This window comes from Globicephala melas, chromosome 2, assembly GCF_963455315.2.
Source record: "Globicephala melas chromosome 2, mGloMel1.2, whole genome shotgun sequence".
Taxonomy (NCBI): Eukaryota; Metazoa; Chordata; class Mammalia; order Artiodactyla; family Delphinidae; genus Globicephala; species Globicephala melas.
The window spans coordinates 143,489,357-143,517,012 of NC_083315.2; the positions used below are offsets into that span (position 1 = coordinate 143,489,357).

The 27,656-nt window shown below is 45.6% G+C and overlaps 1 protein-coding gene across 4 annotated transcripts in view; it reads right to left on the reverse strand.

Annotated features, from left to right (window-relative positions):
- The window catches only part of ZFYVE26 (zinc finger FYVE-type containing 26), a 62,172-nt gene that overhangs the window by 16,252 nt on the left and 18,264 nt on the right, over positions 1 to 27,656 (reverse strand). For all 4 annotated transcript variants that reach the window (XM_030855328.2, XM_060294939.1, XM_030855327.2 and 1 more), the window contains exons 13-32: positions 27,427 to 27,495; positions 26,657 to 26,808; positions 24,304 to 24,505; positions 23,104 to 23,367; positions 21,148 to 21,267; positions 20,889 to 21,053; positions 20,114 to 20,332; positions 19,397 to 19,499; positions 17,853 to 18,598; positions 16,773 to 16,969; positions 14,491 to 14,595; positions 12,832 to 12,954; positions 12,267 to 12,443; positions 10,705 to 10,951; positions 9,546 to 9,644; positions 7,332 to 7,495; positions 6,140 to 6,276; positions 3,897 to 3,928; positions 2,973 to 3,109; positions 1,812 to 2,032 (exon numbers count right to left, since the gene is read on the reverse strand). In XM_030855328.2, coding sequence (XP_030711188.1) covers positions 1,812 to 2,032; positions 2,973 to 3,109; positions 3,897 to 3,928; positions 6,140 to 6,276; positions 7,332 to 7,495; positions 9,546 to 9,644; positions 10,705 to 10,951; positions 12,267 to 12,443; positions 12,832 to 12,954; positions 14,491 to 14,595; positions 16,773 to 16,969; positions 17,853 to 18,598; positions 19,397 to 19,499; positions 20,114 to 20,332; positions 20,889 to 21,053; positions 21,148 to 21,267; positions 23,104 to 23,367; positions 24,304 to 24,505; positions 26,657 to 26,808; positions 27,427 to 27,495 — 3,679 coding nt within the window. The remainder of the gene's footprint in view (positions 1 to 1,811; positions 2,033 to 2,972; positions 3,110 to 3,896; positions 3,929 to 6,139; positions 6,277 to 7,331; positions 7,496 to 9,545; positions 9,645 to 10,704; positions 10,952 to 12,266; positions 12,444 to 12,831; positions 12,955 to 14,490; positions 14,596 to 16,772; positions 16,970 to 17,852; positions 18,599 to 19,396; positions 19,500 to 20,113; positions 20,333 to 20,888; positions 21,054 to 21,147; positions 21,268 to 23,103; positions 23,368 to 24,303; positions 24,506 to 26,656; positions 26,809 to 27,426; positions 27,496 to 27,656) is intronic.

A 27,656-nucleotide genomic window follows, 5' to 3' on the forward strand; every position in this document is an offset into this window, starting at 1 on the left:
ATTCTATCAAAACCCCCTGCAGATCCTGACTTGTCCACTGATTTCCCTGGAAAGGGATTCAGTACATCAGTGATTCTCAGCCTAGTGGGGATGGGCAGGGGAGAGCATAGTGTGTAAAAGCAAATTCGGTATCATAATGTATTGGACGTGTGTAATAGGTGGTGTGAGTTTTGTTTTTAAACATTTATTTATTTGTCTACAGAAGAAGGTATGAGTTAAAAACAGTGGAAAATACTCTGCAAACCAGGAGTTCTAAACACACATGAGAGACGAATCTACTATCATCAGCAACTGGGCACAAGTGCAGTGATTCCCTAGAGTGAGCGTACCGATTCCAGGGCTGGGGAGAAAGGATGTGTAATTTGAAACCACTGCTATTAAGTGTCAGAAAAGCCCATGGCACCTGGGGATGGGTGAGAATCCCACTGAAGCAAGGACTTCCTTAATTTCTGCTCCTTTAACCCAAAGTGGATATTTCCTCCATCTATATTAGATTCTGAAGGAAGTATAGGACTTGCTGTTAGATTTGTTCTCCAGCCCCCCATCTAAGTATCCTTTTCTGTTAATAAGATTTTATCTCATTTACACTCCTGATAGTTGAGAAATATTTAGATATATCTTTATTTTTGCGTTAAATTCTACCTTTTGCTATATAAAATGGTTTCTGTTCTTTCCTTCCCTTCTCCTCCATTTCTGATAAATTGGTAGAGTTGTGGTTCTTTAAAAAATTGTATTTAACATATTATACAGCTCATTTTTCATTTGTCAACTTGAAAAATGATGTAGAATCTTTTGCCTCTTGATATGAGTGAAATTAACTCCTTTATATTTCCTTCCACTTTCTGTCCCACCTCCTTCTGCCTTTCTCAACCTTCTGGTTTTTGTTAGTAAGAATAATAAAACTAACATTTTTGGAGTACACAGGGTCAGTTCTTAGCCCTTTATATGGATACAGTACTCTCACTTTACAGCCATATGAAATAAGTATTATTATCATCCCCATTTTCTAGAGGAGGAAACCGAGGCCCAGAGTGGTTAACAGACTCATCTAAGGTTACAGAGCTAGGAAGCGGTGAAGTTGAGAGTCACTGCACTCTCTGTTATCTGGTGAGTTTGCAGGCCAGTACTCTGGGCAAGTGCCTGAAGCACTGACACGTCAAAGAAAATTATGCTCTTTGCTCTCAAATTTGGCTAGGACTGAGAGCTGGGAATGCACGTGAGTCACACATCTGGGTGGATAAGCCAGGAATTGGGAGTTTTCATTGTCAGGTTAATGAATGGAGGCAGAGCAGGCTGCGTAGGGAGCTGGGGCCTAATCCTCACTTTTCCATAGAAACTTCTACTTTATGACTCATTCCTCCCTGGGACTTAGGGACAGACCAGTCCGCAGTGAGCTTTATAGATCTGTTACCCAGAACTCCGAGGCCACAGTCTGAATTTGGTCAAAACTAGGGTAGAGGACACATCTCCTTTAAAAGGCAGAAAGTTCCACAGAGACTAAAGGTGCTCTCCAAAATTGATGTGCATTACAAATTAACCCAAGTCTTTCTTTCCAACTGGAAAAGAAAGACTCTATAGCTAGAGAACCTGCCTTGAGGATCCACTCAGGGAAAGAGAAGCACACAGGCTGTCAGCGTAGGGTGAGGAAGACTGCTTGTGTAACAGCATTTCATCAACGTCAAATGGAGACGCAAAACAGTTCAGCATGTCTTGTCAGAGGATTGGGAGGTGAAAACCCACAGTAGGGTCAGAAAAAGAAGCTGGACAGACATGACCACCGTGTGAAAGAAGAGAGACTCATTTCCACTTACCTGTCACAAAGAGCTAGGTCCTGGCTCCGGCCCGCCTTGACAAACATCATCTTGGCGCTGAAGAGCAGCTGCTTCATGATGTCTGTGAGCAGCCCCGCATCTACCTCCGGGTTGGTGAGCCCCTGGGACAGCCTGCAGCAGTGCTCAATCAGCTGGTGGCCGCAGGCAACGCTGTCCTGGTGCAGATTCAGGATGGCGATACACAAGGAGGCGCTGGGGGCCTGACCCAGGTGGACGAGGAGAGAAGCACACTGTGAGTTCCCAGACCAAAGCAGTCTTCAAATGTAGCTGGGAGGGAGGAATTATTCTTCCCGTTTCACAAAGCTTGAAAAACCCTGGGGGAAGGAGCCAAAAATCCCACGGCACAGCAGAAGTAGAGCTAAACATACTTCAGAAGTTCTAGGTAGCACTGGCAAAGCTCTGGCTGCTAGGTTTTTGTCTCCTTACTGGGAGGAAGGCAGCTGTGTCCACGTGTTACCTACTTCCTGGGAATGCCTGTAGGTGCCCTTCTTTCTTAGTCTACTGTCCCACCAGCGCAGGTGCTCCTAATGCTGGCTTGGACGATAGTCACCTTGCTTGTCTGGCTACCTGCAGAAGTCTTTGTGTCAAGCCACTGGAAACAGTGCTGCTACATTAATATTCCTAAAGCACACTCTGAAACCTTCCGTGGCCCTGATGCCTACCAAGTACATATATCTTACTGCAGAGTACAAGGCCCTACACATAAATAGCCTGTTTCAACCCTACCTTTCCTACCTCTCTATTAACACCCTATGTTCTCTCCAAATTAAACCACTTCTAATTCCCCAATCATTTTTGATACTGTGCCTTCGCTTGGATGTTAGAGTTTGGAACTCTTTGCCCTTCTCCTATCCTCACTCCACTCAGGACACCCAAACTTCTGCTTGTCAAACTCCTACCGCACTTCCAAGGCTCCTCTTAAATGCTACCTCTTCCACGAAGCCTTTCCTGATTTCCTCTTGTGTATTTCTCAAGCTGTTCCTCATTTTCTGCTTTAAGTGGTTTACTTGTCTTAGCTCCCATGATATTACACTGTGAGCAAGTGAAGGCCTGCTTGTGTCTGCCCAACTCTGCATTTCCTGCCATGCTACTACACATCATAAGGAAACTCAAATGACCGTCACATTTTATTGCTATTACCTGCTCATAGTAAAATTCACTCCGCACCAGCTCATTTTCCTCCTCATTCAGATCCAAAATCCATTCCACCTCAGCTGCTTTGGGGACTCTCACCACAGCTGAGTATGGAGGGCTTTCGCTCTTGGGGCTGTCTGGTGCTGAGAAGACAAATGCCGTTCATGTGTCATTCACTGGCCGGTAGTCCAGTCTAGCCCAGCCCAGGGAGCCACGAGCTGCAGGCAGATCCTTGCCTGATATCTTAGGGCCCTTTCTCTCCTTTTGGTCCCTTTTATTTCCTTTAGGAGACCACCTTGGGTACCTCAAGCTTTCTTCCCCAGGCACAGACCTGGAATGAGTGTTACAGTGTTTGTCACGCAAACTTGTTGCCTCACACGAGAAACTCTGAATGCTGCATGCTTCCCAAATGGAGGGATGAGCCATTGGCTGCTCTAAAAACTAACCTGCCCAAATTACTAATAATGATTACCGAGGGGAAGGAGGGAGCATTAGAAGGCAGGATGGTGGTGAAGGGAAACCTAGTGGGGGAAGGAAGAGAAATAAGCTACTAAAAGTTAAGGACCAAATTCTTTGGCTGCTGGCCTCCTCGATGCTGGAAGCTAATGGGCCAGTATGATAGGTTACTATGATGACAAACCTTAAGGGAAATAGCCTGACAGAAATGCCAAGAACTTCCTTTGGTCAACCTGTTGGACTGAGTTGCCATTGAGGGTGTCAGTTGCAGCAGATATGCTGAAGGACGAGCCAACTTGAGCACAGAGACAAAAAGTCACAGGGAGGGAATTCCCTGGTGGTCCAGTGGTTAGGACTCCACGCTTTCACTGCCGAGGGCGTGGGTTCAATCCCTGGTCGGGGAACTAAGATCCCACAAGCTGGGTCGTGTGGCCAAAAAAAAAAAAAGTCACAGGGAATGTGATTCAGCCTTACCTCCTGGTTGTCCTGGATTCTCCTCTGGCGCACTGGAAACAGAGAAAGAAAAAGTGAAATGCTTGAATCCCTCCTCCTGCTCTTTGTTTTGAGCTTAGTGTATAGCACTGACATTTACTGTTACTCGAATGAGATTATCAGGGAATCATCCAAAACTCTTTTCTCTCCCTCACCTGTCACAATCAACCACTTACCATTTCTTGCCCGTGCCATTTAAAATACCTGTTTAAATGTCCCCATCTCTCTCCTCATCCCTGCCTCAGAGAGGGCCCTCATCATTTAATGCTAGAGCCTTTGCAATAGCTTCCCAATTGGTCTCCTTGATTCTACCAAGCTATTCTCTACTTTGTAGGTACAGCGAGCTTTCAAAAATGCAAATCTGGGGCTTCCCTGGTGGCGCAGTGGTTGAGAGTCTGCCTGCCAATGCAGGGGACACGGGTTCGTGCCCCGGTCCGGGAAGATCCCACGTGCCTCGGAGTGGCTGGGCCTGTGAGCCATGGCCACTGAGCCTGCGCGTCCGCAGCCTGTGCTCCGCAACGGGAGAGGCCACAACAGTGAGAGGTCCGCGTACCGCAGAAAAAAAATTAAAAAAAAAATGCAAATCTGGTCATATTATGCTTCTGCTTAAAATTCTTTTATCAAATTCTTTGATAGTTCCTCAGGGTAAAATATTCCACATTTGCAGTTTAGCAGACAAAGCTCCTTATGGCTTTGCTGCCTCTTGAGACCATCTCCTACCACCCATGACCTCTGCTCAACCCATAAGAGTCCTCCCCACACTGCTACGGGCTCTGATCAAGTTCAGTTGGTGCCACCAACCACTAAATCCCAATGTCACAAGCCAGAGCCCAGGTCTAGCATCTGCACAAGGAGCCTCCTGGTCAACCCCGGCCCATGCTTCAAAGAGCAAGCTTCAAGCCTCTCTGCCATTCCCTAGGTCCTCCCAGCTCAGCTGCCAGCCTCTGAGTCCAGAACCTTAGCCCATCACCTACCTATTTACACTTCCTCAAAGGACCCACATTTTCTCCTGCCCCTACCTTTGCAGTTGTTACTCCCACTTTGGGGCATGCTCTGTTTTGGCTTCTTTTCCTACCAACTTCTCATCCTCTAAGTCTCAGACCAAGTGCCACACCTCTAGAAAACCCTCCAGATCACTGGGCTAAGCTGGGTGTGTCTCCACACTGCACTTACCCAAGGGCTCTGTGGTCTGTGTTTTGGCTGTCTCCCCACTAAAATCGGGGCTCCTTGAGGGCAAAGTGATTATTGCTCAGTGATTGCTGAATGAAAGAATCCTCACTGATACCAACTGCTCATTTCTAATCTCAGCAGTATGATAAATGGGTAATTTCCCTGTCCCCCACCCAGAGGGAGGCAGTGGTATGCCAGGGTCACAGAAACTGTGGTATGAACACGGCACGTCTTCCTTCCTATCAGGTCAGTAATCACCATGGTAAATAATGTTAAAAAAATGTTCCTAGTAAAAGAAACACAAAAATGCTGTTGAGCTACTGGGCAGAATGTAAAATCCCTTTATGTCTGTTAGTGAAACATGAAGAACTCAAAGTGATTTTGCTCTTGGAGAGCTGCTTTGGCTCCTATTCCCACATGCTCTAGCAGTCTTAGTTTCACCCTCCTCTGCTGCTAGAAGAAGTAGAAAAAATTGAGCAATACTGGGCCGGCAAACACAGTCTTGACCTATCTTGCCAGAGGCATGAGCAGTTTCTGAGGCTTGTTCCCAGCTGAACTGTGCACAGGAAAGTGTGTGGGCTCTTCTAGTTGTGGATAACAAGCCAGAATGATGAGCTCAGTGAGAGCTGACGCAAGTGAGGCCCCAACATTCAGTGTCTTTTGGAGTCCAGCTGAGACCAACCGAAGCGAGAGTGGCTGGAAAAGAGGTGAGGCTGTTGGCAAACTAAGATCCACGGCCTCAGTTAGGGGACAGGCCCATGGCCTCAGTTAGAGGACAGGCCGAAGAACTAAGTGTCCTGATCCCAGAGAGAACATCATGTAAGAGCTCTGATCTCTGCTTCTACTCATCCCTACTTCCTCTCTTAGAAGTCTCTCTGAGCAGGGTCAAACATTACACTGTAGAGTGAATGGCATTTCAGTGTGAATGTGAAATGAAAACTTTCTGTAATTGCTCAGATTGGAGACGCTTTCCATAACGAGACCCCAGGAGTGTCGGGACCTGGGGGAGGGTGCAGTGGTCAATAGCAGCAGCGGCCCCGCTGCAGGACACTCACTCTTTGTTGAAGTAACTATAGCACTGGTCACACACGCGAGTAGGGTTCTCTCTGCAGCCTTCCACCACCGTTTTCTTAGTGGAGCAGGAACTGCACACTAGCCGACCACAGCGGCGACAGTGATGACGCCTGTTAAACTGAGGAGTGTCATCGGGAAGAGAAGGAGGAGGGAGGAAGAGAAGGTGAGATTGCAGGACCTGTGAGCACCCGGCAATCCATTTATCCTTGGAATTAGCCACCTGTGACTTACTAAGAATACCATGTGCTTGGGCCTCTACTGAGAAAAGAACACACTAGTCCTTGCCTTCAAGAAGCTGACATTTAAAGATCTCTCTCATCTGATGGGCAAAGATGTCCAAGTCATGGACAGTTTTTCAATAGCTCCTGACAAGTCTTATCTGTCTGTGGAGGAAACATGTGAAGACACCGCAAAAAGCAGTGGGGAAGAAGTGACTTTCTCAGCTAATGAGGATCACATGTCTACATGGTATTGATGATGATGAAACAGTGTTTTTTTCAAGATGCTTTTACAAATACTGCCTTATTTCATAAGAGGTTGACAGATATATTACACTGCTTTTATACACGAGGAGGAAACAGACACAGAGAAATTGCATCGTCATCCTATTCATCAGCTGAGCTGTTGTGCCAGTCAGGTACTGTGTTCAGGGTGGTAACATTTGTTACTGTAGTTAGTGTTTATAGCTCCATGAACCAAATAACCTAGCATCCCTAGTTTACAAGTGAGCATCTGAGACTGAGAAAGTTAATAGTCACATTGCTAGTAAGAGGCAGTGCTGGTATTAGAACTGAGGTCATCTGGCGCCAGCACATAAAACCATTACCAGGTCACCCGTCTTTTTGCAAAAGACACAGGAGCTAGAAACGAGATGCCCCAACATTTGGTGACTCCTCCCATGCAATACCACTCTGGCTCTTTTTATTTATTTCATGAGAATGGCAGAGATTTTAGAATTTAAGGCTCCTTGAGGGTGTCTACCATCTGTCTAAATTCAGAAAATATATTCTGGTCAGGTCAAAGGTAAACCCAGAGCCGTAGATCTGGTAGTCAGTTCTTCTGAACATACCCATATCCTCTTGGGGACAGGAGGTGACTATAAACTCAAGCTCAGGAAGTAGAACTTTCCTTTAATTTCTCCTGCAGGTAAAGCCGGAGACGGATGCTGCTTACCATGGTGAAGCGCTCCCTGCAGCAGACCATGCAGGTGCTCTCACTCTCATCCGGTACCCACTGGTGCCTGGCAGGGGGCGTTGCTGGGGGCACAAACTCCAGTGGCGGCTGACTCTGTGGGAAGCTCCTCTCCCTCGGACTGGGGGAATGCACAATGGAGACACCTGGGAGTCAAAGCCAGAAGTCAGAGTAAAAGGTGATCAGTAGTCCAGCTAATAAACAAAGAAGGGATGAGAGAGTTAGAACTGTACCACTTTACAAACCCTACTGATAGCATAGATCCAGTTATTGATCATCGATGGCTGACTGCAAAAAGAGCATTGTGCGTCTCCTGATGGAAGGCACACAGCCACCTATCAAATGTACTAACCAAAAAACATGAAGCCTGAATCAAATCAAGCTTCTAGATCTATCTACCAGTGTACTGGAAAACACAGGGGATGGAGACCCAGATTGCCATGGGGTGACAGTCAGCAAAATGCAGTGTGTGGGAAGCTCTAAAGGACAAATGACCTAGTTTCCTCCACAACTAAAAAGAGGTAGGGGGACCTACTGATTAAAACAGATTTAAGAGAGAGTTTAGTCGAATGCCATGTGTGGACATTATTTACATCTTGATTCTAGAAAGACCAATTCTAAAAAGAATCTTCATGAGACAACTGGGGAAATCGGACGAGTGACTGGACAGTTGATAATAATAAGGAATCATTAATTTGGTTTTAGGTATGGGAATGATGTTATGGTTTTGTTTTATAAATGTCCTTACCTTTTAGAGATATGCCCTGTTTTATTCATAACAGAATGGTATGATATCTAGGATTTGTTTCCAAATAATCCAGTAGAGGGACAGGGGTAAAGATGAAACAAGAATGGTCATACTGACATGATAAATATTGCAGCTGGGTAATAGGTATGTGACACTTCATTACACTGGTCTCTCTACTTTCGTGTACGGGAAACTTTCTGTAATAAAGAGTTAAAAAAATTAAGTAACCCAAGCTGCTCAGGCTGCCTTATGCAAAGCTGCTCACATGCCTGTACGTCTGAGCCCTTCTGTCAGGTCTGCTGATTCCTGTGAAGCATGGCTAATTCTCAAAGCATGGCCACGAAATGCCACGGTCTTTGTTTTATGATATCTAAGGAGATTTCTTGTCAACTAGCAGAACGATGTTGGCAGGTCACAGAAAAAGAGAACTGGAAAACACAGTGACTCTTAGCAGCACCCAGAAGAAGACGGGCTGTCGACCTCTCCCCAGAAATCTGCTCTCCTGTTGGCAAAACAAACACTTGCTGAGCTGCTTCTGAGTGTAGGCCATTGCGCAAGCCAGGAGACTGTGGGAGAAGAGGGGTGGTGAAAAGGGGTGACCAAGACATGGCAGAGGCCTTCAAGGACCTTGCACCCTGTGTGGGTGACAGATATAAATAACTACCTGCAGGACAGGGTCAGAGTGAACATAAGGACTAAATAAGTCGATTCTCCTTATTAGTAGATTCCGTATTTGTGAAGTTGCCTACTCGCTAAAATTTGTTTGTAATCTCAAAATCAATATTTGCATTGCTTTTGCAGACATGCACAGAGTGGTGAATAATTTGAGTTGCCTGGTATACAGCTTCTCATCTGGGGTTGAACAAGGTAATGTTTCCCTTTCTTATCTCAGCTCTCATACAGAGATGACCAGAGGATGCAGATGGTAGGGGACAGTGCAGCAGGGTAGTGTAAGAAGCTCCACTCTGGGGCTAGTTGGACAGGGTTTGAATCCCAATGGCTCATTAGGCACTCATTAATGGGGTGGCTTCAGGCAGGTCACTTTAACACTCTGAACCGCTTTTTCTCTTTTGTAAAATAAAGAAAATAGAATTTACTGGGATGAATTGTTTCCAATTTGAGATTATAATGTATGTGAAATGTGTGTGTGTGTGTGTGTGTGCGCATGTCCACACATGTAATCACACACACGCGTGGGCGTATTTTCCCTAGGAGCAGTGGTTTAGTATTTGCTAATTCAGTGTTTGTGGAGCCTTCATAGATATACCACTGCAAATAATAAGAATCGATTGTATGTTGAATTTTCTGGGATACAAAAAGAAAGAATCAAGAAAAACAATTAATAAGAATGTTGTGACTGGAAATGAAAAAAGAAGCAAAAGAATCAGAAAATCAGAGTAAGGCAAGATTGAACTGAAAAATGGGTAACTCTCAGAACCTGTCCTTACCAGGAGCAGCAACAGAAGAGAACTCCGCTGACGGTGACCTAGACAAGGTCTCGAGGTCTGAAGCCGGACTGACAATTTCCTGGAGGTAAATCACAGGATCTGTAGGGAGGGAAAATGTTGACAGATTGTTCTATCATAAACATCCTTACTTGCTGTGCTAGGCATTTAGTTCAAAGCCCTGTTGGTTTCGCTGTCATCCCATGACTCTACTAGGTATGCAAAGAATGGCAGAGGTACTTCTAAGACGACAGCAAGCATGCTTCTTAAATGCCTCAACAAACAAACTGTGTTAGGCACGTGAGATAAATGAAGTAGACACTAGGATTTTACAAAATAAATCTAAAGATGCCCGGGGGAAGTAGAAGACATTTAAATGGTGGTCCTGGAGGGTAGGGAGTAAGAAAAAAAAAGCTGGCTGGGAACATCAGCCCCCATTTATTTCATTTTCTTCATTCTAGAAGAGGTTGAGTCAGTTCCCACACTAGTGGCATCTGATGTGATCCTGGGAATAGCGCACACCCTCAGTACAAAACGATGGCACTTAGAGCCCAGTGCACCAAGGCCAGACAGAGACCACCCCCAGCATGTTTTTTTGTTTTTATTTATTTTGGGCTGCTTTGGGTCTTTGTTGCTGCATGCGGGCTTTCTCTAGTTGCGGCGAGTGGGGGCTACTCTTCGTTGCAGTGCACAGGCTTCTCATTGTGGTGGCTTCTCTTGTGGAGCACGGGCTCTAGGCATGTGGGCTTCAGTAGTTGTGGCTTGCGGGCTCTAGAACGCAGGCTCAGTAGTTGTGGCGCACGGCTTAGATACTCGGCGGCATGTGGGATCTTCCCAGACCAGGGATTAAACCCGTATCCCCTGCATTGGCACGCGGATTCTTAACCACTGCGTCACCAGGGAAGTACCCCCCAGCGTGTTTTTTTCCCCGAAGCTTTATATTATTATGCACGTGGTGGTTATCTACCATCCTTTCATTCTGGTTAGCCTGCCACTTCCTCCAAGACTGAGATCTCTCCTATATAAAAGAGGTATCTCTCCTGAAGTGTATCCTTTCACTCTCAATCAACTCAAAATTATAAAAGAGGAAAAATGAAACTAAGGATGTAGCATGGTATTTCCTTCTCCATGTAGAACCCCCATCGAGGATGCTGGCGGTTACCTGAGCGTTTCTCCCGCAGAGGGTACAGAAAGTCCAGGGCTTTTCCTGCGTATCTGGAAAGCAGCGAGTCCACCTCGTCCATGGTGAAGCCAATCTCCTGGCCAGCCAGCAGCTGATGCAGAGTCTGCACAGCCATGGTGGCCCAATCCACTTTCATGTTCATGAGCAGCTGCTCCAGCATGAGCAGGGGGTTAGAGGACAAGTGGGAGTAGCTGGCCCGGTACTGCTCGGGCAGGGTTAGCAGGATCTGGGTGTGGGGCAGAGCCACAGAGTGAAGAAAACAGGACACGAATTTCAGAAGAAAGCCAAGATTCTTACTGGGAAGGGGGAAGGGTATCTGGGACCAAAGGGCACTTGGCCAGCTACTGAAACTGGCTAGGAGTCTCTTAGGAAGCAAGGCTGGCAAACTTTTCCTGTAAAGGTTTAGATAGTAAATATTTTAGGCTCCATAGGCCATAAGGTCTTTGTGGCAACTACTCAACTGGTAAATGAATGTACATGGCTTGTGTTCCAATAAAACCTGGCAGGCAGAGGACTGGATTTGGCCCACAGGTGGTGGTCTCCTGACCCCTGGCCTAGACCAACCAGGCATGGTTGACCCCTGCCTGATCCTTAAAGCCACCATTCTGTCCATTTGAGGCTTTACTAGAATAAGCAATATAAGGTGGACTAAACCTGGCACCTCCAGTGTTCTACAGGTGAATGATGACTCTAAATTCCTCCTAGAGGCGTTATTCCTGGGCTTGAAATACATTCACTGGCTCTTCTCACTGCCAATTTTCAAAGATTCCATTTAGGTACAGTACATCCAAAAAAAAGAAAAAAAAAAGAAAAATAAAAGGTGTATCCTCTTTAGAATCATTTTACATAGTTGAACTCTTAGCAATAGGCTCGTGGTCATATTCATGGCTCTCCCAGCACTCATTCTATTCATGGGGCAAGTTCTACACTCAGGGGGCCAGTATATATGACTTCCAATCAGAATCATTATTAGAGAGTTAGAAGGTCTTATCTCTCCCCAAACTCTCCTTCACTGGATTACTTTTTCTAGCTTATAATTTCTTCTATTAGTGTCTCCAAGGTTACACATCAAAGGTAAAGACTTATCTCATTGCCTAGACAATTAACCCTTTTCCTTTAGCACAAAGTAGTTTTAAGGATTTAAAGCAGTAGTTTTAAATCCTCGCATCAGAATCCTTCTGGAAGATAGGCAGGCCCTGTCCCAAGGGGTTCGGTTTTAATTACTCTAGGGTGGAGATTAACTACTGCTATTTTTAGAAAGTCCAGGTGATTCTAATTCATGGTCCGAATTGAGAAGGCTTGGTATAGCAGATGCCAAGGAAAGCATAAAGAGAATTTAAGAGGACAGTAAAATTCACTTTGGAGGCAGAGCAGTAAGAGAACGGTAAGTCCTAAGGGATGTGGTGGGCTGTTAGGGTCAAGATTTTATATACCACAGGTCAAGGATGGCAGGTGCCTGGAAGGGCAAGTTCTGAAGTGGGAGATGGGCCAGCAGTCCCTCCCTCAGGCATGCTTTCCCAACACCCCCTTCTCCTCCTGACCTTGGATCCCATGTACAGTGCTTGGATTTCACGGTGTCGGTCAGCAGTCAGTTCTCCATAGAAGTGGGTGGTGAGGTAGTTGGCCAAGAAGTGAGAAGTGGCCAAGCTAGAGTGCTGGTCGAGGGACTGCTCTGTGACCTCAAGGCACATGGTGAGGTCAGGAATTCTTCGCAGGAGCTGTTGCAGGAGGAAGGTAGAGGAGAAAGGTGAGACCTGTAGAAGAACTCTTAGAACAGCCTTGTTTTGTTCGAGAACAGAACCTTCAGGTTTAGTCACTGAGGATTAGCCCCTTCTCTGCACTCATTTTTTCACCACCCCCAAAGCTTCACAAATGATGGCTTTGACAGGACCAGAGATCAGCAGAGTCTTGGACCCAGCTGCCCGTCTGGCACCTAATGCAGGGCTAGGCACCTGTAGGGAAGGTGACTATAACCAGCTCCTGAAGGACACGGAGGGGCAGATCTGAGACTGCGAATGCTTTGCATGGGATCCAGCAGGAACAGAGCCACCTGATTTGACTAACCTTCTCATCCCCTACCAAAACTGGGAAGAGTTGGAGGCTTACCTGCAGAGCCTTTTCATGATCGCCTCTTTCTAGAAGGTGGAGAAGATGCTTTTGATGTAGGTTGATTAAATGTTCTCTTGGAATGGGGTATAGGCAGCCCCACTCCTCACACAGCTCATACTCCTGGAAGGAAACACACATGCCTTCAATCCCTTTAAATTCCTGGCCTTGTCACTCATCCAGCTCTTGCCTGATTTTTCTCAGGAGCCTTGAGTCTGCTAAAGCCCCAGGAAAGTTTGGGAAGCGCTGATGCGAACTTCACTGTGGGACTAAAGTGGGATCATAAAGGACTAGAGTGGCAAGGTAAGTTATGAAAATGATCCAAGTAGGCTGACTGTTCAGGATGCCCTTTTTCTTTTAGCTCTACTATAATAAAGAAACAGATGACATACAGCTACTGACACTCGGTGTCAGCCCTGGGAAGATACTAAGGAAGTGGGGAAGACCGAAAAGACTGTCCAAAGGAGACAGTGCCTGCTCAGCTCTGACTGTTGCCATATGAATGTGCAGGCCCAGTGGTGCCAGACTTTTAAAAATGCCAAAAAAACTTTTTTAATTAAAAAAATTCCCTATTTTACAATGTTGGCAACGAAATCAATACGAAAACTAAAAATTCTGCAGAGCAATACTACATGGGCCAAACAAACATGTTGGGGTTGGATTCCATTGATATCACCCCTTGTTACTCCCCCTTCCAACACCAAATTTGTGAACTCTGGATTAAAGCTTCCCAGAGCTTTGTCCATGTGTTCTAATATGATGGCATCTGGAAGGCCCTCCCCACAACTCTGCCTGGGGCCACCTTCTTCAGGATGCTTCCTTGTTTCTTGGGCTGTCTTAGGCACCTGGCTGTGCCCCACCTTAGTCTGGGCTTACTTCGGTCACTTGGTATATCGCAATCACCCAGGGATGTGTCTCGCATCGCCCTGCCCTGCTCCCTCCTTTCCCAAAATGTGAGCTGCACAAGGGCAAGGACTAAGCTTAATTATCTTTGTTTCAACACCATCTAGCGCAGTGGTAAATAACAGACAGTAAAGGTTTCCCGGATGAATGAACATCTGAATAAATACACCTCATTTTGAACTATGGTATATCAGCTCCCTAAAGGGTAAAAAAAAGTCTCCTTGGCACTCAAATGTCCAATACACACATGAAAAGATAATCAAGGTCATTAGTAATCATGGAAATGTAAATTAACACCATAATGACATACCATCTTATTGGCAAAAAAGTGAAAAGCTGGACAATGCCAAAGTTGCTAAGAAGACGGAACAACAGGAACTGTGAGTGGGAGAGTAACAGGGACAGGACGACGGATCTGAAGAGCAATGTTGTAACATCTTAGAAAAGGTGAGGATGCTCATGCCTCATGCTCCAGCCATTCCAGTGCTAGGTACACATTCTGTACCTAGTGTAAACAGTGTAGGAAATCTTGTGAATGAAAACAAGGGTGATAGTACCAAAGTGTCAACTGTATTATCCTCTATTCTTCTAGGTATGTTGGTAAATTTCACACACACACAAGAGAAAAAAAAAAGTGTTGTGTAGTTATAGAAAAAAATGTGAACCTCGATACGTGGAAAGAGGTCTACATAACCAGCTAAGGAACAGCAACTCTGGAAAGAGGAGGAAGGGGAATAGTACCCAGGAAAATGGTACCTTGGCTTCTAGAATCACATTCATGACAGTTGATGGGTCCTCGACACAACAGTTCCTCAGGGTCTGCCAGTCACACCACACGGGGGTAGCCTGCAAACCTAGAATCTAAGGAAAGACAGAAAAAGCTATCAAACCACACTGCAATTACTCTGCTCAGGAATAAGTCATTGGAGTTTCCAGGGATGGGCCATCCCCAGGTCTCTGTCCCAAAGTCAGGCTGTCAGAACTTGCCAGGACAGAGGAGGGATTAGAACGAATGGGACAAAGAGTGTTTGGAGAGGTGAGAGAACCTATCCAGCAAGTATAATCAGGGAGCAAAGGCTGAGTGGGGGGGCCAGGATCGGGGCCTTTCACTTGGAGGACAATCCTCAGAGGCTTCTGTGCTTTGCAGCTTGTTCGGTCTTCTGGAGTCACTTGTCCCCTGCCCCGCCAGCTCAGAACTCTAGAGAGGTTATTCTTCTGTCCTGAATGCTCTGTGGGATCACCTTTCATGCAGCATTTTAGCTCTGCATGAAAAGTGCTATGGAAGAGTGGAAAGAAAATCTTTTTCACCTGCCACTTTCACTTTCCCTGGTTGGGCTCTGGGCTCTGTTCAGTTCCAAGCACACATGGAAAAATTAGCATATATGTATACTTGTTATGTAGCTGTACCATCGAAATCTGTCTTCCTGAGCCTCTTGATCTTGAATATGACACATATATCCCAAAATTTTTCACTGTGAAACTGTCACTCTCATGCATCCCTTTCAAAATGGCTCTTGAAATTTAGCTGAAGTTTAAAACAATCTTTAAAAAAGACATGAGATTAAATTCTATAAAAACTCTTGAACAACAAGACACAATATACATAAAACATACAGCGAGCTCACATATACAAGGATACCTTGCGGATACTGTGGGTTCAGTTCCAGACCACCACAATAAAGTGAATATTATAATAAAGTGAGTCACACGAATTTTTTTGTTTCCCAGTGCAAATAAAGTTATGTTTACATTATACTGTAGTCTATAAATTGTGCAATAGCATTGCCTACAAAAAATGTACATGCCTTAATTAAATATTTTATTGCTAAAAAATTAGTTTTAGCAATTAATTTGAGCATTCATCTAGTTATAATGTTTTTGCAATAGCAACATCAGAGTTCACTGATCACAGGGACTTCCCCGGTGGTCCAGTGGTAAAGAATCCGCCTTCCAATGCAGGGGACGTGGGTTTGATCCCTGGTCAGGGAACTAAGATCCCACGTGCTGCGGGGCAACTAAGCCTGCATGCCACAACTACTCAGCTCGTGCGCCTCAACTAGAGCCCACGAGCCGCAAACTACAGAGCCCACGCCCTCTGGAGCCTGCGTGCCACAACTAGAGAAGAAAAAAACCTGCACGCCACCACTAGAGAGAAGCCCATGCACCACAATGAAGAGCCTGCACGCTGCAACAAAAGATCCCGCGTGCCGCAACTAAGACCTAACGCAGCCAAAAATAAATAAATAATAACTACATCTTTAAAAATAGTTAAAAAAAGAGTTCACTGATCACACATCACCATAACAAATATAATAATAATGAAAAAGTTTGAAATACTGTGAGAATTATCAAAATGTGACACGTAGACATGAAATGAGTTAAGTGCTGTTGGAAAAATGGTGCCAAGAGACTTACTTAATGCAGCGTTGCCACAAACCTTCAATTTGTAAAAAACATAGTATCTGCAAAGTGCAATAAAGCAAAATGCAGTAAAAAAAAAAAGGTGTGCCTGTACGTATGAAAAAGGCATTGTGGACTGTAAAGCACCATTCTAGTGTTAATTTTATTATTAATTTTTAATCCTTGTCTGACATGTACATATTTAAAATTATAGGAGTAAATAAAATAGGAAACAGATAGAGGCTCCCTCGCTCTTCACCTAAGAACGGAAGCCAGATACAGAGCAGAAGCAAGATACAGAGCAAAAGCCAGCCCCAGATTTTCTGTTTCTTAAAATCCACCATCGGGCTTCCCTGGTGGCGCAGTGGTTGAGAGTCCGCCTGCCGATGCAGGGGACACGGGCTCCCGGTCCGGGAAGATCCCACATGCCGCAGAGTGGCTGGGCCCGTGAGCCATGGCTGCTAAGCCTGTGCGTCCGGAGCCTGTGCTCCGCAACGGGAGAGGCCACAACAGTGAGAGGCCCGCGTACCGCAAAAAAAAAAAAAAAAAAAAAAAAATCCACCATCACATGAGAATAGGCTGGAGTTGGTAATAAGGTGAGAAGGCTATTTCCTTTCTCTTGATGCCGAATCCTATACCTTCTGATACACCAGCAGCTCTGCTAGCTTTCTCTGTAGCTCACACTCCAGCCCATCTTGGAGATCTGTGTCTGAAATGCAGTAGGCCAGGATCTCCAGGCATGACTCCAGGGGCCACCGGTCCACATACTGCAGTGTTAGCCGACTTCTCAGAGATGCATCCTTCACAGCAAACAGGTACTGCCAACCTTCTTTGACTACAAGACAAAAAGATGCTCAGCAAGGCTGGCGCCGGAGCTCAAGAGTCCAGGTTACTTCTCAAGAGAAGGGCTTTGTTCAGTTTCACAAAACAGAAGCTTGGAGGATCCTGAAGATCCTTCTGACCTGAATTAGTCTTTACACTTGGAACACTATAGGAGAAATACTATACCCTGTTTCTCTTTATGCAAATGTAATCATAGTCACGGGACTTTCTGAAGAGAGGGAGAAAAGGCGAAAGGAGAGGAAAAAGGAAAGATTTTCTCCACTCCCCACAGCCCGCCCAGCTCTTGCTCCCCCTAGTGGACAGCTGTAGGTCATTGCTCTCAACTCTGGGTACACATCAAAGTCTCCTGGGGAGCTGTCAAACAGGCCCAGACTCTGTTTTTATAAATAAAGTTTTATTAGAATACAGCCACGCTCACTCATTTATGTATTGTCTATGGCTGTTTTCATGCTATGACGGCAGAGCCAAGTAGTTGCAACCGAGCCTGTACAGCCTGCAAAGCCCTTTACAGGAAAACCTTCTTGACCCCTACTTTAAAGCAAACACTTGCCTGAACCCTATCATGGGCTTCTGTAAACGGGGCTCTGATACTTGTAGTTTATAGAATTTCACAACGATTCTGCCATGCAGGGTTGAGAATACTGGTTATGAGTGCCTGTCCTAAAGTTCGATGGAGTTGGGTTCTAAGCTCTGCTCTACCACTGACTATCCTGGGCAGTTTCCTACCCTCTGAGCCTCGTTCGCCTCTCAGTATCATGAGATTATGGTGGCACCTTTCTCTAGAGTTACTGTGAGCATCAGATGCGGTGATCCACTCAGTGAATGCCCAATACTATTACCACTGGTGAAGGAGGGAGGCACGGCTTTCTGCTCACCACCTGCCGCAGCACAGCTCAGGACCGCATCCTGTATGCTGCTCAAGTCGTCCACATCTCGCCCGTACACTTCAGTGAGCTGAAGGGCCCGGTGCCAATCTCTGGCCACCAGGGCTTCCTCGAAGGCCTTGGTGAGCACATCCAGGGCTATGGGAGAATGCAGGCCCAGGAGGACGGTAGAGAGACTGGCCCGGCCGCAGAGACCCGCTGCCAGACTCTGCCCCTGCTTGGAGGACCCTCGTAGGGGCTCCCAGGCAGCTAGGAGGGAGGCCTCAAGCATAGGGAACTGTTCCAGGAGGCGCTCACACTCCTGGGCTACCTGCTCTGCAGTCAGAGGCACCTCCCTGTGGCCACGAAGCTCCTTCCAAGACAAGCCGGGCTTGGTGATCTTTGACCCCTGGGAAGCCCCCAGACAGGCCACGGTAGCCAGCAGCTTTGAGCGGGACTTAAGGAAGGCCAAGGCAGAGGAGGTGAGGGCTGGGCCTGATGAATCCCTCGGGGAGGAGGGGGGCTTTCTCTCCAGCGTGGGATTCTCGGTTGGCTTTGAGGAGCTCAGTGTAGAAAGTGGGAGGTCCTCCAGGCAGTGGGAGGTATGCAGCTGGGTCAGAATGCCCAGCTGGGTCAGAAGGGATGATGTCTGCTGGCTCTGACGGGAAGAGCAAAGGGCAAGGGGCTCACAGCAGCAGTTGACAATGACCTGTGGCACACTCAGGCTGAGACCCTCTCGGGCCAGAAGGGCTGCCAGCCTGGAGGGAGAGAAGCAGAGGGCATGTAAGGCCTCAGTGCCTGGGCACCATCACTCAATCTCAGAATTTCTTTATGTGTAAACAAGCAAATGTAAATATAGACTCTCTAATTGTTCCCCCTACCCCCTCTCTTTTTAAATCAAAAGGCAGCCTGTTGGACCCAATTCTCTGCCCCTTGCTTTTTTACTTAATAACAAATCTGGGAGATCTGTCCATAGCCCTCTACAGAGAGGCCCCTCATTCTTTTTTTTACAGCTACATAGCATTCCATTATGTGGAAGAAACTGAATTTAACTAGTCTCCTATTAGCGGACAATGGCTATGCCATACAAAGCTATAATAAAATGACTTGGTACATACAGCATTTTTCATACTTATAACAAAGGATAAATTCCCCAAGGTGGACTGTTAGGTCAAAAATGTGGTTTGTCATTTTAGTGGATATGGACAAACTGCCTTCCCACAGGGGCTGTACTAATTTATATCCTGCTGGCAATCTGTGAGAACGCTTGTTTTCCTACAGCCTCGCCAACTAATGTGTTATCAAAGTTTTGGATTTTTGCCTACTCATAAGTGAAGAGTCCCCTTAATTTTATACTTGCAATATAAACATTAGAGGTGGAGAGAGAGAAAGAAACGAGGTACACTGAATTTTAATGTAGCTTGTATAAGAGTAAGTGCAAATTAAGGGAAAAGTCTGGAAGAAATCTCAACTTCCTGTATTGAACTCAAACACAGCCCCACTGAGCCCTTGGTTTCCTTGATGAACAATTAGGAAGGCCCAGGCCTGGCTCCTACCTCTCTGGGGGAACTTGTCGCTCAAGCAGGAGGTGTGACACCAGTTGGGAGGAGCTCTGTTGCAGGAGAACAAAGGGGTTTCCCACCTTGACTTCCACGTGATCTGCAAAAGTAAAGAAAGTGATCTTTGCACCACTGATTGCAACATTCAGAGCGCTGTTTTCCAGAATCAATAAAAAAGTAGTGTCAAAACTACATGGAAAGCCCTTCTGTTGATATTTTTCTAGGTAAAAGGTGTTCCTGACATGATGCTGACCACAGGTTTATCTACGCCTTACCACTGTTCTAAAGACTTCCAACTACAGACAGACTTCAGTGAGCAGGCCTAGCCACAGACAGCCCAGACTGCTCCCTTCGATATGACTGAAGTGCAGGTAATACTCGCTCTGTGGACTTGAGTAAGAATCTGGCACTCGACTCAGAGACTTAATTCCCCTGGTGGGTCCTCATATCCACAATAGATCGAAGATCTGGGAGAGGTATTTTTGAGTCATTAATGCCATCAAAATGTATTGAATACTCTCATGTGCTGTACCATTGTACGAGGCATCAAGGAGACAGAGGTGAATAAAACACAGAGGTGAATAACAGAGGACCTCATACGTAGTGTCCTCGGCTACCGCTGTACCCAGGACCTCTTCAGTGTGCGCCTTCCTCTTCCTTGCCCCTAAACACTTGTGGGCCAGTCCTGACTCTATTTTCTTTCTTGCTACTTACCAGGCTCAGAGCTCAAACTCCGCAGGAGAACAGCAGCCAGGGTGCTGCAGTACCTGAAGAAGGTGCCTATGTAGTCAGTCTGCCTGCCGCCTGCCAGCATCTGTTTGCCCAGGTTCTTCTGGAGGAGCTGAGTCTGGATATACACAGGGTGGGCCTCTGCCTCCAGAGCTTTCTCGGCCACCTGCTCCACCAGGGAGGTGAGTGGAGTACTCCTGGGCTCTGGGAAGAGTTATGAAAGGAGAAAGCATGTAGTGTTGAGTCTGTGCATCTGGCTTTGGGTCAGTTTCCAAACAATATGGGAACTGGGCCTCTGTACACTGCATGGGACATCCTATAGCCTGGCTGCTACGCTGACAAGGCAGTTATAAAATCCTAAGTTGGTTGCTTATACAAGTGATTCTCAGCCAGGAAGAGCTTTGAGTCTGGAGAAATCAGGGTGGAGAGTTCCATTTTCACCCATGTCTCGGGTGGAACAGCTCTGTGAAGCTCACAGCACTCTTTTGCGGAAGGGTTAATCAATGTTTACGGAGTCCCTTCTGGGTATATCTCTCATAAGGAATGAGAAAAATGTTCCAGCTAATGAAGTGCTAAGCAGCCCTTCACTTAGGAGGTGGGGAAACAGGTGGAATTAGTTACGAGACAGGCCCTGGTTAACTAGAGGGCTGGTAGGGCCCACTTCTGAGTCCTCAGCCTCTGCTCCAAAGTACTCTTTCCCGTTCCACTGTGTCCTCTCCCCATTTCAACCTCATCTGCTCCCATGCAGTCGGGCCTGTACCTGGCAGCTGTAGTGCTTCTCTCAGTGACTGAAGGATCTGCTCCAGCTGCTGGGAGAGGGTAGCGTGGCTAGCGACACAGTCCTCGGTGAGGCTGGGCCAACACATCTGAAGCAGCTCAGCAATGCTGCACCGTGGGGGACCTCCCCCCTTTTCCTCTACACTCTCTACGGAGAGCAAATGAGAAAGAAAAAGTGAGGTCTGATGCTGACCTCATGTTCCGAGGCTGGGAGGTTAAAAAGGGGTAGTAAAGCAGCTCACCTGGTTTGATTTGTCCGGCTGACAGAAGTGGGTAATTGAGAATCTTACTGATCTGCTGAAGAACGCTTGGAAAACCTCGAATGCCATCAGCACTGAGGAATACGTGGTCTAGCCGGCGACCTGGAAACAGGATGAATCGAGAAGGAATGCAGAAAAAAATAAGGTACTTTCAGAGATTGACACTCAGTCCTGTATTGACTTGTGAAGTTTTATCTTCTCCAATATTGAGGAAGAAACATATGCTGTGCCATTTTTCATGACAACCAGCATACTGGGCTTATTCCACGCCCACTGTTCCAGGGCTACCTCTGGCAAGATGCCTCAGCTGTCCACAGCAGCAGACGCAGAAGCTCTGGCATTCCTAGGGAATCGCTGTCCCAAGCCGATCAGGCACTTCCTGTGCATGTGCCTTGGTACTTCCTTCAGCTGAGAACTTGAGCTGGGATCTTATCTGTATCTTGACACCCTGACTAGACTATAAGTAACTTTATGGACAGAGATTATTCCTCATACCTCTCCTGTACTCCCATATACTTGGGATAATCTGGAAATGCAGTAGGTACTAAGTTAATTCCTGATTGATTGGCATGAAACCAGTCAGCTTGAATATTATTAATAGCTTGGATAATATTTACATTCATTTTAGAATTTAAGTACTAGATGAGGGAGAGGGAAATTGTTCGATAAAAACAGCATTGTGTATGCCACGGCATACTTTCCTAGAAGGACTATGTCAATGTTAAAGGACTTTTAAATCAACAGCTCAGAAGTGATTTGGAAGGGTGTGCAGAACAGAGTTATCACAGCAGGCCTGAGACTGCTATCCTTAGAAAGGGCTGCTTGCAAGGTTGGTCCCTGGTTGGTGTCTGTGAACTTGACTGGTAAACGGTTTCCTACACTGATATAAAACTTTCTCTAAATGATGAGAGCGACTGATTGTGCCTAAACTGTTTGTACAATGTGGTTTATGCTGAACACCTGCCTTCCTCCTGAGAGCCTGGAATTTTGGTACATGCTGGGCAGAGGGTCCCTCTGTCACCAGCTCCCAATAAAAACCTTGGGCACTGGCTCACTAATGAGCTTCCAGCAGACAACACTTCACACTTGTTTGTTGTCACAACTCATTGCTGGAGGAGTTAAGCACATCCCGTGTGACTCCAGTGGGAGAGGACTCTTGGAAGCTTGTGTCTGATTTCCTCCAGACTTTACCCCATGAACCTTTCCCCTTCGCTAATTTTGCTTTGTGTCCTTTTGATGAAATAATTCGTAGCCATGAGTATGACTATATGCTGAGTTCTGTGAGTTCACCCATCGAATCACTGAACCTAAGGGAGGCTATTCATATCATATCTATTCACCATTCCTCCCTCCATATTACTCAGAGAGAACATGTTTCTTTCTCTCTCCCTGGTCAGTCCTTCCAATGCTGGGTGTGTGTATCAAGGATGGGTGGGGAGTGGAACTTTGCCTAATTCTTTCTTCACATTCCTCTACCTTCATTCCTCCAAGAATTCCATGTACACATTCTGGGATATTATTAACCTCAAGATACAATCCTCCCTCCAACTGTGATCCACTAAATTTTCCCTTATACCTGGTTTACAAGCTTGAGACTCAGGTTTTAGGTTAAGTGGGATTCACTCTGGAGGAGGTATGCAGTTTAAGGGCACAAATTCCATTGGTACCATTTTTGAATGTATATTTCTTCCTTGAATTTATCTATAAACCAGAAGAGAATTTCCCCAAATGACTGGAATTTGTTATATCTGTTAAGAAGGCGAGACTCTCAGTAAACTATATTTAAGTTGCCAGACCGGACATGAGGAAATGAACTAATAATCCTTTCTCCCCGTCCCTCCTTCCCCGATAACTTTCTTCTTGCACGATTATTAAGCATCTCAGAACCCCATCTCCTCATTTGAGAATGAAGGGATCAAGCAAAAGCAGCACACTCACCCCGACTCTCAAGGCTGCTGTTCAGGCGCCGTTCAGCAGTTTCCAAGAGCTGCTTGCCGGTTTTCCAGAGCTGGCACTGAGAGCAAGCCAGGTCAAATGCAGCCATGGCGGGGGGGCTGAGGTCTTCCAGAACCTCTCTCAGGGGGGCAGTGGGCTCCACTGGGCTACTGCTTATCCAGAAGTCCTCCTGGAGTGTGGGGATGGGGTCTCCCGAGGTGCTGAGCAGCTTGTCGGTCACATCAGAGATGGAGTAAAATACCATTCCTGGACACCCAGCAGTGGGATACAAGGCGAGAGGTTAAAATGACTCTCACTAGCACTTTTATTTTGAAAAGTAGTTATTTAAAAAATGTCTGAGGTCCTTCTGCACAGTATACCATCTATGCATATCAAGACCACCATTACAGCCCACTCTTACGGCATCAAAACAATGGCAAGGAAAGAAAGACCAAGAGAAACTCAAAAAGGTGGAGTTTAGATCCAAATGGGATCTAAAAGTAGGATGAAAGGAGGTAGATCTGCATGTGCTCATCCGAAAAGATCTCTAAGATACATCACTAAAAAAGCAAGGTAGAAAATAGTACTTGTTGGAAGAACTCATTTATATTAAAAACAAAAAGGATGTAAAGAAAATCTCTGGGAGCTTATAGAAGGAGCAACGAGTGATGGTAACTTGATATATAGAGCCTAGACCACCAAGAGATGTAAAAATATGGGACAAGATTCCACTTTCAAGAAATAATGAAACGATGAGCCCTTTCCGCAGTGCAGCCAAGGGTGGGAATTGACATCTGTGAATCCCAGGCCACAGGTGTTAGATACAACTTGTTCACTTGCTAGAAAAGTAGAATATGCTTTATCCCTGAATGATTACATGGGAAGAAAATAAGCAATTCCCCAAATCCCAAGATTAATGGCCATCAAAACACATGGTGGAAACTGCATTCACACTCTTCAGTGTCAGTCACATGGGACAAGCTTAATGGAGGAGCTCGTGGGGCAGGTAAGTGACCACCGTGGTCGGCGAGGTTAGGCACAGCTAGAAAATGACTCTGGAGGTGTCAGGACTGCTGTTCTTCAAGGCAACCGTCCTTCTCTAGGTTTCTGCTCACCTTCATGATGAGCCTCTGATCTGGGTGGTTTTTCCCCCATACCCTCCTCCCGCAGCTCCCTCACCACCTGGCAACAGGGAAGCCGGACCTGCGGCTGCAGCGCTGCCAATGGCCTGCAGAGTTGAGCGGCCGCTGCCTGTTCGTCGGATGGTGCCACTGACCCCGTCCGAGTTCTGGTTTTCGATCTTGTGCTCTACTCGGGCCAGCTCCTGGATGACCTCCTGGTAGCGCTCCATGAACAGCAGCTCCCCGGAGCTGGGCGAGGACTTCAGGTTGAATGTGAACACCACCTGCCACAGGAGAGGAAGGAGTGTGGCTTGCGGCAGGCCCACTGAGGTGGAGAGTGTCTACAGATCTGAGATCTTGCTCGTCATCAGACTCTGGCCCTAAGACATCTGCTTTGTGGGGCTGGAAGAACACTGGACACTCAAAGAGTAGGTCAAATGTAGAAATAACTCGTAAAAGTCAGCAAGAGGGGCCACTAAAGCCCCAGCGGAAAATAGGCAGAAGATGTGGACAATTTCAAAGAGAAAATACACAGGACTAATACACAGGTAAAAAATGTTTTCCCTCCCCAGTAATTCAGGGAATTTAACATTAATACTACCTTGCATCTACCATAATGACAAAGTGTAAAAATAAACCCTCAGGGGGTGGTGGCGGAATGAACTGTCACAACCTTTTTGAAAAGCAATTTGGCAGTCTACAGAGCTTTAAAAATGTTTATATTCTTTGACTCAGTCGTTTTTATGAAAAACTTTCTTAAGGAAATAATTCAAAAGTCAATGTATAAAGGTGATAATCTTGACACTATTCACTACAACTATTACCAGGTTGAAAATAAATGTGAGTTAACAGGGAATGGTCAAATGCAGCTACTAGAGCAGACTATCATAAGGTCACTAAAATCAGTTACTAGGCAAATGCTTATATTATAGTGTAAAAAAGGCACTAAGTTTTAGATTCAAAATGATCTTGGCTCTATATAAAAGTCACATACATCTTGGAAAAACATTGGCAAAAATATGCTTTTATCTTTAGTATTGGTTGTTCTGGACAATAGGTTAAAAGCAATTTTAGGGCTTCCCTGGTGGCGCAGTGGTTGAGAGTCCGCCTGCCGATGCAGGGGACACGGGTTCGTGCCCCAGTCTGGGAAGATTCCACATGCCGCAGAGCGGCTGGGCCCATGAGCCATGGCCGCTGAGCCTGCGCGTCCGGAGCCTGTGCTCCGCAACGGGAGAGGCCGCAACGGTGAGAGGCCCGCGTACCACAAAAAAAAAGAAAAAAAGTAATTTTATTTTCTGGTTAATATTTTTTGGTATTTTCTTATAAATATGCACAACTTGCTCTGTAACCAGGTTTAAAAATAAAACCATTTATTAAAAAAGAAAAATGAAAAAAAGAAATGATCAAAGCCCCAGGAAAGGAAGAGGAAGTGAGGACATTTAGCGGTAAAGCATCAGGGGGCTTACAACTGACTTCCTCTTGGTTTGGGTGTCAGAAAGGCTGGCGAGGGTCCTATCCTTCCCAGAGGGATAGAATTATCATTATCATTAAAGTACAGGATTTAAAATGTGTCAGAGGAAGTTAAGTAAAAATTATCCAATCACCTAGATGTTTCGATGATTTACTCCTCAACAAGTAAACTCACATGAAAGAAAAATTCTGACCTATGTATTAAGGGACCAGTGCAAGCGTCATAAATATATCAAGAGAGTTTTAAAAACTAGAAGAGTGGGCTTTTATGCTTTTAAATTTAAGCAATAGCAGAGGATTCTTGTATTTCTCACAGCTTGCACATAATCCTCTTAACATTCCAAGAGGTAGCACAAGCAGGTATTATATTTAACTCCAAGTTTCAGATGAGGACGTCAAAGCTCAGAGGGAGTAGAGTCTTTCTGGTTTCGACTCCCTGCACTTTTCCCTACACAACATTCTAATTTGCTAGCTCCCTACACTTCCTGTATGTTAAACTGGCATTCTATTTATTATTAAAAATTGTTTGCATAGTGATTTCTAACTATGTAAAACCACATATGTGTTCAGAAAAGGACAACAAGAAACAAAAATATTTCAACGTTTTGACTGTGGCCGAATGTTTTCTTTTATCTTGTTAAAAAACTGTTTTAAAACAGTTTTTTCTTGTTAAAAAACTGTTAAAAAAAACTGTTTATACAAACAGATGATTCAACGGCTTAAATCTCCTCCTTCTGGATCTTGAAATCCACAGTGCTCAAGATCAGGCTCCATACATGGAAACTCCCTCCTGCTTCTGCTACACGTGGCCCCTCAGGTGCGCCCGACTGGCTCTGCTTGCACAAGCATCTGGCTTTACCTGATGCCCCGCGGGTCCCAGACAGCAAAGGGCTACCTTAGCGTTCTTAACTGTGACAAAGTAGAGCCTAGGCTCCTAACACCTGCTGCACAAGTACCCGCCTCACCTGATGGGCTTCTGCGAAGTTCCCCCGGAGGATGCAGGATGCCAGCAGTGACTCAGGTGGGGAGAACATCATGCGGATGAGTGAACTTTGAGGTTGAGGATGCAACCGGCCATCCAGCTCATTCTTCCCAGATGCAGTGCTCAGACTTCCCTCTGTCGGGACACAAGAATGTGGGGGTCCAAGGAAGGGATAGAAATTGAGGAAAAACTATTCTGTCACCTGCTGCCAAAATCCTATCTTCTCAAAGTCCTTCTCTAAAAGGTCTGTAAACGGACCTTGAATTTTCCTCAAATGAAGCGCATACCTATGCTATCATCTTTTTCTTTTTTTTTAAATTGAAGTATAGTTGACTTACAATATTGTGTTAGTTTCAGGTGTACAGCAAAGTGATTAGTTATATATATATATATTTATATACATTATATACATTCTTTAAAATTCTTTTCCATTATTGGTTATTATAAGAAATTGAATATAGTTCCCTGTGCTATACAGTAAATCCTTGTTGTTTGTCTATTTTATATATGGTAGTGTGTATCTGTTAATATGTTATCATCTTTGAATATAAGACTTATGTACCAACAACCTTCCTTGGGTATTTACCTCTGTTTCTCTCTACTGATGGGTAACTCAGCTGATAGTGAAACAGCCCTTTCCCCACTGAACACAAGCATGAACTGCTCGGTCCAGGTTTTCACACCGTGGTGTACGGCATCTCTTTATGAGGGCAAAGCTGCTGGAAGTTGGCAACTGGTTCGGACCCCCCATACCTGAAGTACTTGTGCTCAGCTCACTACTTGTACTTTCCAGGGATGGGTTGGAACCTCTGTCCCGGCCATCTAGAGGTATTAGGAGGAAAGAGAGAAAATCAACCATCAGTGTCTTACAGTGTAGAAAGTGAGAAGTTGGCTTAAAAGCTGAGATCTGGGTAGAGTGAGAAGATAATGGGTAGCTACTATACCAGTGGTTCCTTCTACAGTAAAATGCAAATTCCTACAGA